This window comes from Lonchura striata, chromosome 3 (assembly GCF_046129695.1).
Source record: "Lonchura striata isolate bLonStr1 chromosome 3, bLonStr1.mat, whole genome shotgun sequence".
Classification (NCBI taxonomy): Eukaryota; Metazoa; Chordata; class Aves; order Passeriformes; family Estrildidae; genus Lonchura; species Lonchura striata.
In genome coordinates, this window is record NC_134605.1 from 22886054 (window position 1) to 22906647 (window position 20594).

The following is a 20594-nucleotide window of genomic DNA, read 5'->3' on the forward strand; positions in this document are numbered from 1 at the left end:
CTGTTCCTGTTTTATATTAATTTTGCTTATCTGTATAGAGGGCCCAGAACAAGGGCAAATCAAGTCTGATTAATAATTCCTGATTACACTCTTATGCCACTGTCATGTTTTTAAGCACATGATTTGGTGGCAACATTTGTGATATCGTAACAAAAGAAGAAATGTATTCAATGTATTGATTTATTTACCTGTTCACTATAGCATAATTTGTGAATGTCTCTTCAATTGCAATAATGTAATGGATGTGACAATGCAGTTTATCACTGAGTTCTACAAGTGTTATTTTCTCATCACTTGAATGGAAGTAGAAATATTAAGACCTCAGCTGAACAAAAAGACTTGTGTAGATTGTGCAAAGCAATTGACTTTCACAAGCTTGCAGAGTAATTCATCAAAACCCCTAAAAATAATGGAATCTCTTTTCCACTTCCCCACTTGTTTTGGAATAAAATACTTAAAATAAGAAGCAAATTATATACTATAAATGCAGTTCTTTTGCATGCAGTCATCACTATGATTGCTTGACTAGAAAATCACAACACGGTATGGGTTTGTTTATAGAGAAAAGGGTTCAAGAAAGGAAAAAACCTCAGCAGCCAGAGAAAACATGACATGACTGTATAATACCCATGCATTACAGTGCTTCACCACTACTTAATAAACTACAGAAACAGTCAAAGGGTCATTAATTTCTAAAAAAATTAAATACCTAGCAGACAACCCCCTAGATAACCTGCCAGTCTTCATTTCCAAGTTCTTTACTGTCATTAAGAGCTGAATTCAGCATGATTAATTTAAAAAGTATTCTAGATCACTGTTAATTAGTTGTAGTATGCCTTTTACTCACCTGTCAGTGTTTCCTTTCTTTTTGACTAATGCACTATGATGATAAATAGTATGTTTTACCCCGTGTTTTGCCAACTATGCTTTTCTGAATTTTAGTCATTTATTATTGTTTATATTTATATTCCAGAGACACATGTGTCATCTTGACAACCATTTTTCAGGATATAGCTTAGCAGGTATATTGCTTAGCAGGTAGACTTTACATTTTCAAATGTATGTCCTCTTAAATCCATTTTCCAAATAATATGAAAACTTGAATCTGAACTTTTCTGAAATTGATGGGTCTTCAATTGTGTCTAAAAAAGTATCATGTGGAGTTTGTTAAGAATATATTCTTAATAAATAATTTAATGTCATGTTTGTGTGGGAAGAATCCAAGTGTCATATCTAGACTTTTTGGCATGACTGAAAGCCCAATACACGTGTGAATAGACACAGTCCTGCAAAATAGATTCTGACCCAGACATTGCTCTGTCTACTGTTGTTTGTGGGCATAAGCAGTTTGCATTAGAGGCAGCTGGCCACAAGTATGATGAAAATAAGCTAACTGATTGCAAGAACAGGGAATGTTCTCCAAAGCAGATCAAAAATGTAGTACAGGCTAGCTAAAATTATGAGTAACAAGGCTGTTGAAATGCTCAGAAATACTTCTGAACAATGATGAGACTTTGGATTGAAAAAATAGAATGTAGATCATGGTTAGAAATAGTGAACATCTCAGTGTTTTGAGGCATAACTGACTGGCTTTGGTTAATATGAATTATTAACCAGTTATTTTATTTAAAGAGATTGTGTTAAAATGTTTGGATATCTGTCAATTTATTTGCTAAGATCAGCTTGCCCTTGATTTTGGCTTCCATATATCATAGTATAAATATGGGCAGAGAAGAATGGTTTTTTGTGTTTCACTGGATATGTTGCATTATGTTTTATGACAAGCACTTGCATTTAAAATATATTTAATCAAGTATGCTAGCTACTCTACATGTAAAGTTCAAGCAGAGTATGTCACCTGTGGTGCAAAAGTTATTCTGTTGATAGGATTTTTAACAGTAAGCAGCTCAACTGCATTTAGAAATATGATTGCTATTTAAAGAAATCTCAGAGAGATAAAGAGCATATCTAATAATTTACATCTTTCTTACGTGACAGTGAAGAAGCATGCAAAGCATAACTGAGTTAAGTTGATATAACAAAGACATTGGTCACTGAAGGTTTTCTGTAGCCAGATGCTTAATTTGATTTATTTTGTTTTTGTTTTATAAATGTATTACCCTAATTAGACATCCAAAAATGCATTTTGAAATTGAGTACCAGAGAATAATTCAAGGTTGATGATGAGTGTATTATGAACAGTTAAACTTCTTTGTTCAGACATTTTGAAAATATTATCATTACACCTGATTTAAAAGTGTAAAAAAAGGAGGAAGACTCCAGGAAGTATTGACCAATCATTCTCACCTCTATGCCCAATAACATAAGGAACATATTTTTCTGGAAGATATATTGAAATATCTGAAAAATAGAGAGATGATTAGAGACAGGCTTTAAACTAAGAGTAGGTTTAGCTTTCACATAAAGATGAAATTTTTTACAATACAGGTGGTGAGACAGTAAAGAAGCTGTGATTTCCAGATCACCAAAAAAGTTCAAAGTCAGGCTGGATAGGGCTTTGAGCAACTTGATCTAGTGAGTGATGCTCCTGGCCATAGCAAATGGTTGAACTAGATGATCTTTAAAGGCTGTTTTCAACTCAAACCATTCTGTCATTTTATATTATTCCTAAAAATTATATTTTTGTGTTTAAATAAGTCGAGGGATTTAATGAATTGCCACCATTTTTACTATGATTCAATCTAACTGCTAAGCACTGTAAAACAGAGTCTTGCTATCACTGGGGGTAAAATGAAATTAATATATTATCTTCTACAGGTAGAGAGTGGAATAAAGAATAATTGAAAGTTGTGAAAAATAAATTATTAGAGCTGGTCAAAATTAATAGTTTATACAATCATCTTTCCTAATAATGACTGAAGAAGTTACTGAGCAGCAAATAAAATATAACCTCTGACTACAAGAGGCAGAAAAAGTAGAATAATGGTCCCCTGATAATAATTTTGACATTGTTATTGTTGCAAATTAGGATTGAACTCATTCTTCCTGGCACACCATTGCAGCTGTGCTATCAATCCTTACACTTCTTACAAAGAGAATAATTTTTTATAGTTTTAAAATTTTATTAAATCTTATGAGGGAATGCCTTGAAATTAATTCAATACTGTGGTTTCATAAAGATCAACAGTACATGTCCTTTTTGTGCTATGGCAAAAGAAGATAGTCTCTGGCTCTGATTAAAAGCATAGAAAGAACAAATATATGTTTACAGACATAAAACAAAACTGGGCAGAATTTCCTAGTCTGATGTCATGGCTCAATATCATAGAACCATGGAATCAGAGAATAGTTTGTGTTGGAAGGGACCTGAAAGGCCATTTAGTTCCAACCCCACTGCTGTGGGCAGGGACACCTTCAACTAGAACAGGTTGTTCAATGACCCATCCAAACTGACCCTAAACACTTGCAAGGATGGTACATGCACAGCTTCTCTAGGCAACCTAGTGCAGTACTTCACCATTCTTACAGTAAAAATTTCTTCACTGTATCTAATGTAAGCCTATACTCTTTCAGTTTGAAGCCATTTTACTTTGTTCTATCACTACATGCCCTTGTCAGTACTCTCCAACTTTCTTTTGGGCTGCTTTAAGGTACTGGAAAGCTGCTCTAAGCTCCCCTAAAGCCTTGTCTTTTCCAAGCTGAACTTCCTCAACTTTCTCAGTCTGTCTTCCTAGCTCTCTCTAGCTCTCTGGTCATCTTCATGGCCTTCCTCTGGACTCATTCCAAGGTATCCATGTCCCTCTTATGCTGGGAGTCCCAGAGCTGAACACAGTACTCCATATGGAGAGTAGAGAGGGAGAATCACCTCCCTTGACCTGTTAGTTAGGTTTCTTCTGATGCATCCCAAGATATGGTTGGATTTCTGGTCTGAAAACCTATATTACCTAGTCATGTCGAGTTTCTTTTTGAATCACACATCCAAGTCTTTCTCCGCAGAACTGCTCTCAATCAATTTTCTTCACAGTCTGGGATTTGCGCTTGGGATTGCTCTGACCTACATGGAGGCTATTGCACTTGCCCTGTCGAACTTCATTAGGTTCATATAGGCTTGCGTGCCGGGCCGGGGAGGCTGCTCCGGGCGCCGCGCTCCGCCCGGGTTGCGTGAGGAGATCTGCGTGCGGGGTCCGGAGCTGGGCTGGGCCGAGTGCAGGCCACAGGGCGCGGAGGGAAATCCTCGAGCCAGCGAGCTGCTGTTGTCATCTCACAAACCCAAGCCCGCGAGCAGTCCTTCGGGGGGCGGCACGCCACCGCTCCAGGAACAAAGAGGAATCCTGCACGGTTTTACACTGACAGCATTGGGCCAGATAAGGATTTAAAGGGGAAGAGAGGCTGTCCGCAAATGAGGCAGGAATTGCTCAGTCCTGTTTCGGGCATCTGGTGTTGAGCCCCTGAAGGGATGTCCTGGCTGTGTCTGGGTCTCGCAGCCTCTGCGCTGTGACATTTCCCCGGCTGGCAGGAGACAGCCAGCGTTGTCTCCCGGATTATTTCGCTTCGGTCCCTCAGGTCTCTTAACCTGTGCCCAGGTAACACAGAAGGAATAAACACAGCACTAGTTTGGTTACTACAAGGAGGTTTGCTCTGCAGAGCAGCGGCCTTACCTTGCCTGCAGGGCTCTGCAGGGTGCAGCACTGGTTACAGATCTGTGTCCCTTTGGGAAAAGAGCCTGTCCTGCTACCTGCAGGGTCAGGGCGAGCTGACAAAAGGCAGCTGCTGCTTTGGCAGGGAGGGCAAGAATCCACCCACTTCAGCAGTGCTGTGGTCTTCGTGCCAAGTACAAGGTGAGCTTCACCTTCAGGTCAGTTTGCATTTGTGTTCCAGCATCCAGATGATGTCAGGGGGGGCTGTTAAATTTCAGCCATCTTTGTATTTTTTATTAGAAAATAGATGTAACAAAAGTATGGAGAATAGATGTTTTCAGCCTGTTATCTGGGCGTTTTTTCTCCTCTTTTACAATTCTTACATGCATTTGCATATTTTCTATAATTGCAGTTCCATAAGGTGCAGTGAGCTAATCTGACAGCTCAGTGAACTCAGCAGTGAGATTCTACTGCTTTGTGTTAGTACTAGAGTGGTTAACATCCTTTTATGAGATGCTGTAAATAATTAAAATAGCATAAACCTGCTGTGATTTTCTACTGGGTTGTCAGAACAGCCCATGGAACGATTCAGTGAACATATAAATCTGTACAAGAACACAAAATTTTCCTGGTTTTATCTGCATTCAGTCTATGAGAGGCATTCCTGTGAATCTGTAGCTTGGACTTGGTAATCACAATTGTGAGGAAGCTCAGAAACCACTGTGATGATGGGGCTACATGTATGAGTAACCTGAATACAGTCTCTGAAATTATTTTTAAAAAATAAATTCCTATCACATTATTTAATGGTGGCTGTAACTAAAGAGCTCAGATTTTGGTAAAACAACTCTAGTTATAAAAATAGTGCGTTTAATTATTCATCTTAATATATGCTGGGAAAGTAACTGGGATCTTTCTTGCTTGTCAGATTTCAGATACACAATGCAGAAGAAGTTTCCATCCATTCTGGAAGGTGAGTTTGTAGCCATTGGCTTCAGAAGGATGGCTGAAGCTTCTCTTGCATCTTAATATATACAACTGAGCTTAGGATGGCTTAAAACTTTGCCCAGGAGACACTGCAGAAGTTTTTATTGTTAAGGCATGCCTGTAGTCATGTCAGACTGTTGGATAGAGGTCTCAGAGCTGGAGGGTTATACACTGAATAAAACAAACCACAAAGGGGGTGCTCGTCAGATATGTCTCACTTAGAGCTGACATGGATTTTCCTATTTTTCAGTTTATTACAAATCCAATGAGTGGTCTGGAATTCATGGCATAAGGGAGAATGACCAGGTGGCATGGTTAAGCAGCAAGAACTGAAGTAAGAAAGATGTGTGATTAAATAAAAAACTATTTAAGAATAATTATTTTTAAAATGTCCACATCAAGATGTCCCATTCATCGTCTTGATTTCTTGCTTTTGTACTTGTTTTTCAGCCCTCTGTGCCTGAACTGTTTCTTCTTTTTGATGATGCTTTTCACATCCCTGTTGTGAAGCCACTTGTCACGCTCTATTTCCCACTGGATCTGTTTGACATCTGTAGGAGGAAGGGTGAGAAATAAGGAGCTGATGGATACATCTGACCATGAAGTGGCACACAGATCAATCATGTAAAAGTTAAAACTTGAATACTGTATTTATAAATGTTAATAAAATGCAAAGTACCCTTTATTCTGAGAAAGCTGTGGATTTTTTTTTCACAAAACAAACCCTACCATCTCAGAGTTTTAGAGATTGCTTTGTATTTTACTAATGCTAGACACATTTGCGTTAGGAGCAGTGTTTATTCAACCGGCATATACACATGTAATTCATTAGAATTACTTTGGGAAAACGACTTTCTGCTTCACTGATACTGCAAGGAGACAGTCCAATAGGTAGGTAAATACAGCAGTACCCCTTATGCCTTCCCTTCCCAAGGAATCAAGGACACTTCACCTGAGCAGAACTCACACAAATGCTTGACAAAGAGCATCCTGCCTTTCCCTGTTTACAGTGTGAAAGGGCCAACGACAGCCTCTCTTTTTTCTGAAACCTTATTCACTCCACTACTCCCACTTAATTAGTTAGCACTGGACATCGCTCATCACTGGAGAAAACTGTCAGGTCTTACTGTTGAGCTGCTGTCCCTTCTGTGTGTGGTTTCTGACCCTGTATTCCAGTTAAAGGTGGTTCATGTTTTCATGTATGGACCCTGAAGGGAAATTGAATTTCAGCATTACAACTGCCTGCTACTTGCAGCATGTACTTACTCGCATTATCTTTGTTGGCCATGGCATTCATTCCAATATTGTCAAACTTGGAGCCAGCATTTTCATCCAGCAGATATCCAAACTTTAAAGAGAGAAATTTTAGCATTCTATTACAAAGCAACACGTGAAATGCTTGATCACTTTCTGTTTAGCACGGATCAAACTCACCTCTTCTGCAGATGCCAGTATACCGGCATCTTGAACTTTTCTCTTCTTTCCTCGGCTGGATCCTTCAAAGAAAGAGTATTACTCTATGAGACACAACTTCAGGTTTCCAAAGACAGTAAAATGAAGTTTTACTATGTTTTAAATATTTAGAACTTTTTCTTAATGAGATCATCTGATTTAGCAATTGTTGCAAATCTTTGTTCCCCACCTCCCCTAAAAGAAAAGGGGAAAAAAGAGTTTCCAACCAAGAATCAAATAGCACAAATCTCTGCATCAGGTATAACAGATGCACAAGCCACCAGTACATCATCATCCTTCTTCAAAATTCTTCCTTCAACTCTCACCTCCTCAACAGCAGATTGTTACTCTGAATTATGCTGGCTGGGGCCAACCTCCTTTTCATTTACGGTTTATTAAAATCTGAATCTAGATCCAAAATGTGATAATCTACTTAGTAAATCCCTCTAATCCAAAGATTTTTGGACTATTTTATTTCTATTTAGCTTTCATATCAGTGTTTTCTTACCTTCCAGTGGTCCTGCAAAATTAATATCTTTCCTTTTCTTGCTCTTTTTACTGACGGATTTCAGTTGCTTGTCATTGTTTGAGTCTGATAGGAAAAAACCCAAATAGTCTCAAATTTTCACAAATGTACATGTATTTAAAGTGCAGCAGAGACTAAAATTCCTTTCTAGGCATACTTGTCATAATGGTTGAAATCTTTAAAAGGCAGCACACACAAGCAAATCTAGTATTTTCTCAAGCTGGACCATTAAAATTGGTCTTTGGTGTGCTGTTCTTTATTTTGTTTCCATAGCACCAGAAGGGAATGATGTATGATACATAAAACACAAAAGCTAAAAGCAGGCATTAGGTAAACCTCAAATGTCTGCATGCTAAGTTTGGTAAAATAATAATCTCATGAAAGATTGTGTTAACAACTGTATGAACAGTTTACCTCCTCTACCCTCAGTCATCTTCCTGTGACCTTTAGTTATTCATTGAAATACTCCAGAGTATTTAATCTCTGCTTTTCCAGCCACATGCACTATATTCTGTGTAAACTGTGCTGCTCAGGTGGAAAAATAAAACCATGCAGGTACAAGAATCAGTTACTACTCCAGTGGTATTAAAAACTTGAGTGCATAGCTATATTACAAGAGTAAGCTGTTACTTGTGAGACAGCCATTCCAATAAAAGTTACTTCATCTAAAAAAAATCAGCATTAACTGTGTATAAATAATTATCACTTGTTTTTTTTTTTCCTCCTTGAGCCCTTTTAATATTTCTGCCTACTGAAGCCAGATATTTGTGTATAAATTTTCAGAATGGAAGAAACATGTCTCATTTGGAAGTTCCTGATGTCTAATTCCCACTCTCACCTAGGAGATTGTGCCTGGAAATGCTTCTCCTAAAGACTTCATTGTACAGAGAAGGTCTCTTCTCATTTTTTTGCTTAAAAGCCAAACTTCCCTCCTAGATAACTGGAATTTGCATATGTAGTTGCATATTAGGTAACCTATTTTTAAAGCTTTTTCTTCTCGTTTTTCAGTAACAAATGGCACTTTACCTAGGTCATCATCATCTTCAGACACATCCATAAATACACCTCCCTCTTCATCCATATCCTCTTCAAAGTCTTCCTCCATACTTCCTAAGGAGACTTCCTCATCATCCAGATCGCTGAAGTCATCTTCATCATCAGAATCCTCCCAGTCAGCACCAGATCCCTCACCACCTTGGCCTTTCTTGCCGCCTTTGGGATTTTTCTTTATATTACTGAAAGAAGATGTAACAAGCTTGGCACTTCATCTGAAAAAATAGTTTGCATCCAGATGACATCTATCTACTGGCAAACACTATGTTAGGAAAAGTTCAACATCACTGCAAACTACTGGAAATGTAGGCTGCAACCTGAAATATCCGTATTATACACTCGGGTATGTTTTCAACATTAGTATAGGCAGTTGTGTCAACCCTTTTAAGAAGTTCTGGAGAGAATGCTATTCTGAAATTAGCAGAAATCACAGCTTTAGTATTTTATCTCCTCTGTGTGTTTGCTCCTTTTCAGAAAGTCTTTTCTGTAAAACACAAAAACTGCTCTATTAAACACCAGTCAAGATCACAAAAATGTTTCAGGTTTCACTAGGAGTTTAGACTTTAATTCTGCTGTTGCCTCAAGGGAAGTCTCTGTGCAAATTCAAATGCTGCATTACATATACTTTGAGTAAAAGAGAAGCTGCTTAATAATTTATGATCAGACTCGATGAACCTAAAGGTCCTTTCCCACCTAAATGATTAATGGAAGAGCTGACTTAGGAGACCTGAGCTCTGTGACTGGATCTCACAAAGTTTATTAACTGTGTTAAGTCCAGTTACAGCCAGTACCTATGCCAGCAGTACCATTATGCCTCATTCTGCTTCCTTTTGTACTTGACAATTCTCAGATAGAAACCTGAGACAATGAAAAACAAGATTTTACAGTGCTTACTGGGTCACTCCATTGTATAAAATAAACAATTAATTAATCAAGACAATCCAATACTACAAGTATCATTTAAGGACTATAAGCATCCCAAAATCATCATGAACTATTCTGGGACATGCAGAAAACCTGCGTTACTTAATGTAAATCTGATAATTGCCTTTTTTGCAAGGTGATATTCTAAACCATTCTGAAAAAGGTCTCTCTAGTTCACAGAGTAAAACTCTATACAGACATTAAGACAAGAGGAGTAACAAGTAATCTGAAGTCTCACCTAGCAAAATCAAGGTCATCCTGGCCAACAACGGCATTATCAGCAGCTTCAAAAGTATCTAGGGAGAAAAAAATGGTATTACTACAAAGAAATATGCAAATCATTGCATCCAGAAAGTACATGGAGTTGTTGGAGCAAGTCCAGAGGAGGGCCACAAAAACGACCAGAGAGCTGGAGCACCTCTCCTAGCATTGAAGTTGTTCAGCCTGGAGAGGGGTGACCTTACTGTGGCCTGCCAGTACCTAAAGGATGCTACAGGAGAGCTGGAGAGGGACTTTTTTCCAAGGGCATGTAGTGACAGGACAAGGAGAAATGGCTTCAAACTGAAAGAGTTTAGATTAGGTATTAGGAAAAAATTCTTTACTGTGAGGGTAGTAAGGCACTAGGCTGCCCAGAGAAGCTGTGGATGCCCTATCCCTGAAAGTGTTCAAGGCCAGCTTGGAAGGAGCTCTGAGCAACCTGTCCTGTGGAAGGTGTCCCTGCCCATGGCAGGAGGGATGGAATTAGAAGATGTTTAAGGTCCCTTCCAACCCAATCTATTCTATGATTCTAGTATTGCAAAATATCTAATTTTCAGATATAGGATCAATATTTTAAGCTTCTGAATTTATGAACCAAATTCTCATTAGAGATACTAATAATAAAATACAAATGCAATTAGTAACGGATTCTTGTCGTAACTAAGACAAAATTAATTGAATCACTAAGAACCCTGACAAAAGAATGTAGGATTCTCTCAAAATATTGGACAAAACAGTTATGAAGAGTTAAATGGATTTTTTTTAATACATATAAATAAAATTTGAAATGGACATTGTAATTGACATTTTCTGGTACACTAACGAATTTAAATTCTAGAACAAATCACACACTAATTCCAAAGCAAAGTACATGCTACATGAAGAGCTAAGGCTACTGCAGAAGTTTGCCAATGACCTTCCTAAACTAATAATCTCATGACAGATGTTAGAAATTAAAAGAGAAACTGTAAGCAAGACTGAAAAAGGCCCAGCAGTAAAAAAAAAGTAGAGGAAAATGTTACATGCTGTTACAAAAGGTTACTTGGGCTACCTTAGGAAAAGAACAAAAGGCCATAAACTGCCACTCATGAGTGTAAGTTCAAAATCAGACAATTCCCAGCCCCTCAAACAAGCTGACTACTGCAGTGGTGGGAGCAAGGACTTTTCCAAACAGCCACCCAGGTGGCTCACACAGCACATAGCAGGAACTGCTGTCTGCAGTAGCACAAAGAGCAACTGGAAAGCCAGTTTTCTCCCACTCCCATATTAATCTATCTGGTTCTTTTACACAATATGAACTATAAAAAGGATAAATTAGTAATTTGAAAAATCTGGATATACTGGGATAGTTACTGCAAGAAAGAACACAGCCTTACCCAATGCTCTTTCAAATTCATCATCATCCACATCTTCCACACTCTCTTCATCATCCAGACGCTTTTGTTTCTCTCTCTTCTTATCGAACTTTGAATAAAATCTGAAATAATATATTGCACTCAGACACAAAACTACAGAGGATGATTTTTATGGCTTCTTAATTAAAGAATCTGCAAACTGTTTCCCATGTATGTTGCCGGTTGAAAACTGTAAATGATGGTTTCAAACACACCTAAAATCCAGAGACTTGTACTTCCTTTGTTTTTCAAAGAATCAGTCACTACTGTAATATTTAAAACAATGAAATTTCACGGGCCAAAGGTGGCAGAAGTTATTTTTAACATAATGAATTTATAAAAGACCATAACAAAGATGTAAAAATCTGCCTTAGACTGAGAAGGAAGATCAAATTCCACTTGAATGTAATTGGGAAAAAATAAAGAAGACATTCACCCATCAAGTTTTACCAAATTTTCTCACATAGCCCACTTCTTCTGGGTCTTAGTTTTATCTTCTGTCATCCATTTTCATATTCATTTCATGTTAAAGAACCACCAGACACGGAAGGCAATTTTGACCATATACAAAAGAGTACTTTGTACAAAAGACTTTGAATGTGTAAATCTCAGTTTCAGCCATCTTCAATGTGACAACACCTTTAAATTTTCAGATGGGTATGTTTTCAAGATGCTTTTCTTTAATCTTGAAATGAAACCACTATTTTATTTATTTATTAGTAGTATATTCCTCGATATTATAGTATCAATTAATTTTAAATAAATGAAGTTAAATCAAATAACAATTTTCTAAGGAGATATAGGTAATCAGTATTTCGATCCAATAAAAACAAATCTTTGCCAATTGCATATCACTTCAATTTTAGTCCCAGTGCATTATTATATCATAATCTCAAAGGAAATTCAAAGAAACAGAAAGAAATGTAATAGAAACCTAAATAGTACACATAAATAATACAAACCTGAAAAGTAGCTCCTCTTTCTTTTGCTTTGCTCCATTCTAGTAAGCTTTGATGCTAATAACATAAACAAGCTATAGTACAGCTTTTATTACATATACTTCTAATGCACAAGAATTACAACCCACAAGATATTCATCATTACCCATGACTTAAGGCTTCTCAATTGTAATGTCAGCTTGATTTCCTTAAACTACAAGCCCCAATTGCCTTTGTTCATAGGTGATACCCTTTCCTAAGCACTTTTGACAAATGTTAAAATTATGTTCAAGAAAAGCACTATCATCTTATGTCATTCAATTTAATAAATATTTGCAAATACTTGAAATACCAGAGAATACTTACAAAATGCCGTGGGTTTTAATGGCACTGCATTAAAAAAACAACATTTAAAATGAACATTCACAAGTATTCCATTACCTGTGAAAAAACACTTCATCCACTGGGATTTTGCTTTCATCTTTGGCCCGGAATTCCTTACTGTTGACTGCAAAATGCAAAAATGAACTGATTTTACCCCAAGTTGAAATGCTGGTTATTCTTTCCAGAGGTTAAGCAGCACACACAGACAGAAGCAGACACATGGTGTCATCCATTCAACAATGGGGAGTTTATCTGAAAACTTCTTCAAACTAACACGGAAGGCAATTTTGACCATATAAAAAAGAGTATTTTGTACCAAAGACTTTAAATGTGTAATCTCAGTTTCAGCCATCTTCAATATAACAACACTGTTAACTTTTCAGACAGGGACAGGTTTTTAAGACGATTTTCTTTAATCTCGAAACTTACACCACTGTTTAATTTATTTATTAGTAGTATATTCCTCAGGACAGAATTGCTCCTAAATTGCTTCTTCAACTCTGAATAAACTAAAAAATGTGACAAAGTATACAGGCCAAATAGAAGCTCTAACAGCCATAAAAGTACATCACTACTTACTCATCTGCATAACTAAAACCTCTTTGCAACGCAACAGACCCAAAGCTGGTGGAAAAGCACATCCCTGGGAAAGATAGAGAGACACTGCCACAGATGATGGTACATCTTCTGTCCTCAAGCAGCATGTTTTACTGATAGTTTGCTGGTTCTTAAACTAAATCCTACGCTTGATTGTTGGAAACAGTGGGACTGGGCAAAAGGCAGCTTATTTCTGGAGGCAGGAAGACTCCTAACAAAATAACAACGTTAAAGATACCTTACTCATCCTAACAAAAGCTGCAGCTGTGGTATTGTATAGAGTAATCCATATCACTCAATGGAAGAATTTAATGTGATTTAAATAATTATATAGATCCATTTTTCTGGTATTTCAAGCCATTTTTCAATCATAACAACAGAATAAAAATGGCTATAGAGTAAGTGACTTTCCCTACATAATTTTTTCTTCAAATGATTAAATAGATCCAAAGTTCCAACTGTGAAGATTCCATACATCCTTACAAGAAGATGAGGTCTGATCCTAAACTCCAGGCATGACCACTGCACTCCTGATGGATGGCACTTTCTTTTATTCTAAGACAAACAGTATAGACAGTGCAGATGACACATCTGCATCCACCAACCAAGGATTTTTTAGCCATCATTACTGATTTAAGGGGCTGACTCACCTGCAAGATTTTGCATATCCTTCATAAAATGCTTCTTCTTTGGCTGCATTACCACACTGCTGGTGTTTTCTGTATCAGAATATAAATCAGAGAGAATTTTTATTTTATGACTATTGATACAGAACAGTTAGGATTAGCTGACAGACCAGTGGGTTGTGCTGCCATCCATACTGACCTCAAGAGGCTGGAGAAATGGGCTGACAGAAACCTCCTGTAGTTTAACAAGGGGAAGGGCAAAGGCCTGCACTGAAGGAGGAACAACCCCAGGTACCAGTATACACTGAGGGCTGCCCAGCTGGAAAGCAGTTTGGCTAAGAACACCCTGGTAGTCCTGGTGGACACCCAGTTGAATGTGAGCCAACACTGTGTAGCTACAGCAAAGAAGGCTGATAGTTTTCCTGGCATTTTTTAGACCACACTTGGAGCCCTGTGTCCAGGTTGCGCTCTCCAGTATAAGGCTGACATGGGCATACTGGAGAGAATCAAGTGATGGGTGACTAAGTTGATGAAGGAGACTCCAGCTGAACACTTGGAAACACTTTTTCACTGTGAGCACAACTGTGCATTGGCACAGGTTGTACAGAGAGGAAGTGGAGTCTCCAGTCTTGGAGACATTCAAAAGCCATCTGGAGAGTCTGCTCTAGGTGTCTCTGCTTGAGCCCATGACTTCAGAGGTTGCTTCTAGCCTCAGCCATTCTGCAGTGTTTACATCTCCCTATCCCTGGCTTATTCCTGCTAAGTGAGCAGTTCTGCACTGCGGCTGTGAGGGGCAGCAGGATGTGGCTGTCAGCTGGTTCAGTGTTGCAGACATCTCTCTAGCACCCCTGAAGAGTGATATCACTCCTCTGCTCCACCACATGCACCCCAAATACTTGACAAGGCCAATCTGAGAGAACGACGTTCAGACAGTCCCTACAACCAAGATCCCATGGTACAGAGAAGTGCCCACCTTTGCCTTTGCTGACTTTGGGATTTCTGTACACAAAACGATCCAAGAATCTCATTAACGTGAAATCCTGCAAAGGGTCGCCAGAGTACTGAATGTGATTTCCCTGAAAGAATGAAAAAGCCAAAAACCATTAAGGTCTTCATTTTCAAAAAACACCATCTAAACACAGAGGACTCTATCAGTTCAAGAACAACATTAAAACATACTTTCAAAAGATAAAGACTTGGGGATAGTATATCACATAATGCTGACCAGGTTCTTCTTTTTGCAATTTCACTGTTTGCTTAACTAAACCACAACTCCTTTACTCTGTTTCAGTGATAAACTGCCTTGCAATGTACTATGCTAACAGCAGTCAATACTCAACACCATATATTCAAATGAAAAATAAATATTTTCAATACATATTTGTGAAAGTTGGGAGTGGTGTTGGCATGGCACCACAACAGTATTTAAAAAATAATTTGTTCCTGTAGTAAGGTTTCCCATATTAAAAAAAAAAAAAAAAAATATATATAAAAAACTCTAATAAAGCTTTAAGAATCATATAATACCTACATTTCTACAAACCTAAAACTTTAGTAAGCAGTCTCCTTTACACATAACATTGTAATTCCATGAAAAGCTTGGCTTTTGAGAGTATGATAGAGTTCTGCAGAGCTGCTAGTTACCCACAAAATGCAAGGAGACTTTATAATGCATTTTTTCAAATGGCAAAAGACACCTGACATAAAGTATCAAACTTCCAAGCAACGAGCTAGCAAAAGCACTTACTTTGAGAATTGTTTTTGCAAACAGGGCCACAGACGGATGAAAATGTTCAGAAAGCTGAAAAACATGAGTCATTGATTTATTTCTAATTAAAACATATGCTGTAAGACCACTCTGTGACTTACCAAGTAACAGATATACACACAGTAGTGCAAGGCTGATTAAGTACTTTATCAATTGAAGAACATAAAGTTCTAATCTTCTATTTGCATTAAATATATTTTCATTTACAATTTTATTTAAGTCAACACTAAAAAGCTTTCATGATCAAAGCTAAGATCCAATAGTCAAAAAATATTATTATTGCCAAAATCTCCACATCAAAATTTCCTAATCCGTACTCAAGAATATCAGTATTGTATGGAACATATACAAGCTTAAAGCTGAACAACGTATCAGCTTTAACCTTTCTGTTGCTACTCAAGCAGCTACTTCAAGAAAGACCAAGCTCTTTTTTCTCTCTTCATACAAGGGCCACACTTTTAAACTTAACAACAGCAATTCAAGAAATGTCCTACCTTCTTCAGTTCCCAAAGGCTTGTACTTTCAGCACCACAGTATAAAGGACTTCGGTGCATAGGATCATAGGAAGCTTCACTCTTCCTGCCTGTGGGATGAAGGGGAGCAAAACAAATTTTCTCAGGCAATTTTAGAAAAGTATTATTCTCATTTCCTCATAACAGGAATGCTGCCCATCACTCCCAGGTGGACAGGCCAGGGGTTCATCTGGCAGCAGGATAAGGCTGTATTCAGCTGCCCTTCACAGTGAAATACACTAGTCAAGAGTCTTTTCATCACTGCTGAGGTAACAGATAAATTGCTCTGATTGGTTGCTTTCAACCAAACTTCAATTTAAAATCTAAAATAATGTTTTAATCACTTAATCTTACAACAACTCTTGACCAACATGTCCCTGTTATGGACTCTTAGCTGTTAAATTATGTATCTTCTTGCTGATTTACCTCTCATATTCAAATTATGCACCCACGAGGCTGATGAATTTGAATTGTTTGCTTTAGCAGAACTTTCCATTGTACTTTTCTTTTCATCTTCTGCTTCTTTGTCAGCATCCACAAATTTTTCCTCATCCTCTTCAGCCTCTTCTTGATCCTTAAAGCACTCTTCATCATCTGACCCCTAAAATACAAAAAAAGTTAGCAAACAGCTTTTCCTTTCTAGATTTACTCTGATTTTTTAGAAAAACGCACATAAAGTTCTTGAGCTACTTTTAAAAATTTAAACAAATGATGGTTGATGTTTAAGAAATGCAGATTTTTGTCCTTGATATAGCACTTAAAATTGAACTTTATTGCTTAGAACATGTAACTATAATGGTCCCTCCCCATCTCAAGAAACATCTTAGCAAATGGTTACTAATGAAAGGTTAGGAAAAGGTGCTTATGAAAACAGCTCTTATTGAAAAAGCAATGAGATAAAGAAATCATCTTATACCATGTGATCCTGTAACTGGACCCTTAACTCTGGTTTTACTTTCAAAAGCTCAGACAGAAGGTACAGGGTTCCACAAATGAAGGGTGGCATTTGTCCACAAGTGACTTGAAGTAGCCTCTTCACAAAGGCCTTCACACGCCGCAGCACCACATCTGCCTTCAGAGACTTATAGACAAGATTTAGAAACATGGAGGGCTTTGAGCACGTTGCCAAAGCAGGATCTAGAAGCTTCCTGCAGGACACACAGAAGAAATTTTGCTGATTGTCACAATGCACACAGGAGAACAACTGCTATTAACAACAATTACCTACATTTTTCTTGAGTGCTAGCTAAAAAACTAGTGACAGCTTGCTCCTCAGTACTCAAAACCATTAAGATCAATCCTGAACTGTCAAATATTTCTGGATATATATGAGACACTGAAGATAAAAAAAAATAAAATTCCTTGGTAAACAAAATATTGCAAGAATATAAACAGAAACTGAGTTCAACTGAAAACTGTTTCAAAATTTGAGATATTCAGCATTATGAAACTAATCTGATTTGTTCATTTGTCCAAAAAAAGAAAGCAAATTGCTAAAAATCAGCATACTTCACAATCAGATCAAACATTTGTACTGGCAAGTTAATTTTCTACTCCAATTTTTTTCCAGGCTGCCAAGCACAGTAGGGCCCTTAAACTGTGCACATTCTCATGGAACCTGAATTCCCTTTTTAAAAAAATCAGTAACCTCGCCTTGGCCATTTAAACAGAAGCCTGTAAGGATCCTCTAAAAAGTCTAAGCAATCAGTTGGGACAAGAAAAAAAGCAGTATTTTTGTAACACAAGGCTTTCCAGCTACACAAATTAAATCTAAAAAATTTAAGATAATATTCCTCCTCTTCAAAATAAGGACAAAAAGAAACAAGATTTTAGGCTATTTACGGGCCAAATTTACAAGCCTAATTACTTCACAGACTAGTACCTGTAAAAGTGATTTCAGAAGAAATAGTTATCAATTAATTTTAAATAATATCTGGAAGTAAAGCAAGCCACCAGAAGACTGGCAAAGGATGAAATGCACATGTGTTCTCAGAACCTATCACTATCTTTTGTGATGCATGCATTTTCTTCCAGCTCCTACAAAACATCAGAAACTTTTAGCCAATGAAACACAAAGCCATCAAGATCTTAAAAGCAAAGTGAAATTAAAATGAAATTTTTTCTTTTAAAAATTTATTTTCAATTTATTTTTTCATTAATTTCAATTTACTTTTATTTTCATTTTAAGGTGTTTCTACAATTTCTTAAAATTAAATTTATATAAAAACGCAACCCTGTCACTTACTTGTACAGTGCTGTGTAGTACCTGTCCGACACAGTCTGCTGAGAGTCCATCACTTGGAACAGCAACATCAGGGCCTGGACACTGGTACTGAAGTTCACAAGATGCAGAACTTTGAACAAAGTATTCATTTGCTCTTTCACTTTCTCATCACCAGTCTCAGCGTAAGGGTAAGCTCTGTTTACCCCACAAAGAAGAGCACTGAGCATTTTGGATTCAACATCTTTTTTCTTTATACAGTTCCGGAAAAAGCAGAAGTACAAAGTTATCAGTTTGTTAGCCAATGCACTTTCTTCATGGCTGAGGACTATCTGATTTAGAAAGCAGATAGCATAATACTGAGTTTTCACATTGATGTTTGAGCGGTACAACAGCCTCTCCACCTCGCTGCACACTACTCCCTTCATATTTGGATGCTTGTGAAGTAACGTCTCTAAAAGATAAGAGGCTTTGGTGGCAATCTTGTTCTGAGGGTCACCCAGTTTATTCACCAGCAGAACCAGCAGAGCTTTCTCCTGCTCAGGCTTGTTACAGAGCAGCTCGTGGGAAACTGCCAGCGCTCGGGATTTGGTGGCTGTCAGACAATCGTGGCTCAGTGCTTCCAAGGCCTGCACGAACTCTGCTATCTGCAGCTTCAGGTGATGCTCAAAGTACCAAAGTATCAGCCGCCTGTCTCTTGAATCCTTGTTGCCACTCGACATCTGCACTATGTTGTTCAGCGGTCTCTGCGAGAAAGACCACAATTTTCGATTGTCTGGTAAGATATCTGTAATGAGAAGCTCCTTGAAAGTATCTAAAGCCATAAGGCTCTGCTGCCTGCTGCCCTTTTTCTTTATGAGGCTTATTAAGTTCTCAACAAATTGGAGACTGTGGACAGCACTGTCCTGGATGAGAAGGGTCATCGCTGCCATCCTGTCAGCCAAGGTACCTGAGGACACAACAGTTTTAATCCATGCCGAAGAGGCCCCCTTCTGATAGTCTGTCTTATTCTTAAAGAGGTCTGTCTCATGTTCATACAGCTTTTGGGCCAGGGCCTTATACTTGGACAAAAGTGCCTGATTCTGTGGCTCTGGAGAGAATTCGTTGGTGTATTCCAGATCATACCACTTGCTCCCTGGTTTGATCAGGATTGCTTGCCTAGCATGAAATTCAAAATCTTCTTCCAGCCTTTCTTTCTTTGCAGAAGGCTGTTGGCCCTGATCACCACCAGCCTGCTTCTTTTTGCCGGTCACAGTGTCTTTCACACTGCTTGCCTTCTCCTTTCCTTTTTTTCCTTTTTTCCCCTCTAGTGAAGAACAATTTGTTTCTTTCTTGTTTTTCTCTTTCTTTGGAGGCTTCTCTTTCTCTCTGCTGCCACCATCATCCTCATCCTCATCCTCCTCCACCACCAGGCAACTCTTTGCATACTTGTTGAGCCCCAGGGAGCTGATGAACGCCTCCAGCTCCCCTTCCTTCAGGTCATCGATCGTGTCCTTCTTGCCCCCGTCCACCATCTCGCTCTCCTCGTCCACGGCACACAGCATGAGGTAATCTTGCTGCGAAGACAGGGCACAGCTGTCACAGGCAGATATGGTGCAGGGTTTGCCAAGACTCCCAAGGCTTCCCCACAGAATCCTTAAATGGTTTGGGTTGGAAGGGACCCTAAAAACCGTCTAGTTCCAACCCCCCTGCCACGGGCAGGCACGTCCCCCTGGACCAGGTTGCTCAGAGTCCCATGCAGCCTGGCCTTGGGCACCTCCAGGGATGGGGCATCCACAAGTTCTCTGGACAACCTGTCCCAGTGCCTCAGCAGCCCCTGAGCAAAGAACTTGTTCCCAGCATCTGCGTGGGACCCCGCACGGGCCCGTCCCGGGCTGGGGGTCCCGGCCGCCACGTGCTCCCGCGCCCTCACCTTGGTGCCGCCGAGGCGCAGCACCTCGTCCAGCGTGAACCCTCCCGCATCTCCGCCTTCTGCTTCTCCATCACCGTCGTCGTCGCCCTCCTCCTCGCCGCTGTCGCCGCCCGCCTTCCTCCGCTCCCGCACGCCGAAGTCCCAGAACGCGGCCGCCATCGCCGCCCGCAGGAAGCGCTGCCGCGCACACGCGTGACGCGCGTCCGGCCCGCGCCGCGCCCGCACGCCGGCGCCCGGGCGGAGAGGAGGAGGAGGAGGACGAGGAGGAGGAAGACCGAGGAGGAGGAGTGGGAGCCGCAGCAGGAGCCGCTGCCATGGCGCTGCCGCTGGCGCGCCGCTTGCTGCTGGCGGGCCGCCCGCGGCTCTCCCACCCCGCCGCTCCCCGCGGTGAGCGCCGCCTCTCCCCGCTGCCCTCCCCGCTCGGCGGGGCCGCCCCGCTCAGCG

At 39.3% G+C, this 20594-nt stretch overlaps 1 protein-coding gene and 1 long non-coding RNA gene across 3 annotated transcripts; one reads left to right on the plus strand and one right to left on the minus strand.

The window, feature by feature from the left end:
* The first annotated feature begins 5350 nt into the window (after positions 1-5350).
* Positions 5351-6270, plus strand: LOC144246040 (uncharacterized). Its single transcript, XR_013339658.1, has 3 exons — positions 5351-5571; positions 5836-5919; positions 6036-6270. It is a non-coding gene; the product is annotated as an uncharacterized LOC144246040 (long non-coding RNA).
* On the minus strand, positions 5649-20357 carry LOC110475792 (CCAAT/enhancer-binding protein zeta). 2 transcript variants are annotated; one of them, XM_077781957.1, is made up of 16 exons: positions 20151-20357; positions 18263-19794; positions 16934-17165; positions 16444-16618; positions 16000-16088; positions 15485-15538; positions 14711-14813; positions 13762-13830; positions 12572-12638; positions 11175-11275; positions 9779-9836; positions 8590-8798; positions 7546-7629; positions 7020-7081; positions 6852-6933; positions 5649-6136 (listed from the first exon to the last, which is right to left on the minus strand). In XM_077781957.1, the coding sequence occupies exons 1-16, from the start codon at positions 20307-20309 to the stop codon at positions 5997-5999; spliced, it is 3216 nt and encodes a 1071-aa protein (XP_077638083.1). In that variant the 5' UTR covers positions 20310-20357; the 3' UTR covers positions 5649-5996. The 2 variants fall into 2 exon arrangements, with proteins under 2 accessions (XP_077638083.1, XP_077638084.1); XM_077781958.1 differs by lacking the exon at positions 7546-7629.
* Between the last annotated feature and the right edge of the window lie 237 nt (positions 20358-20594).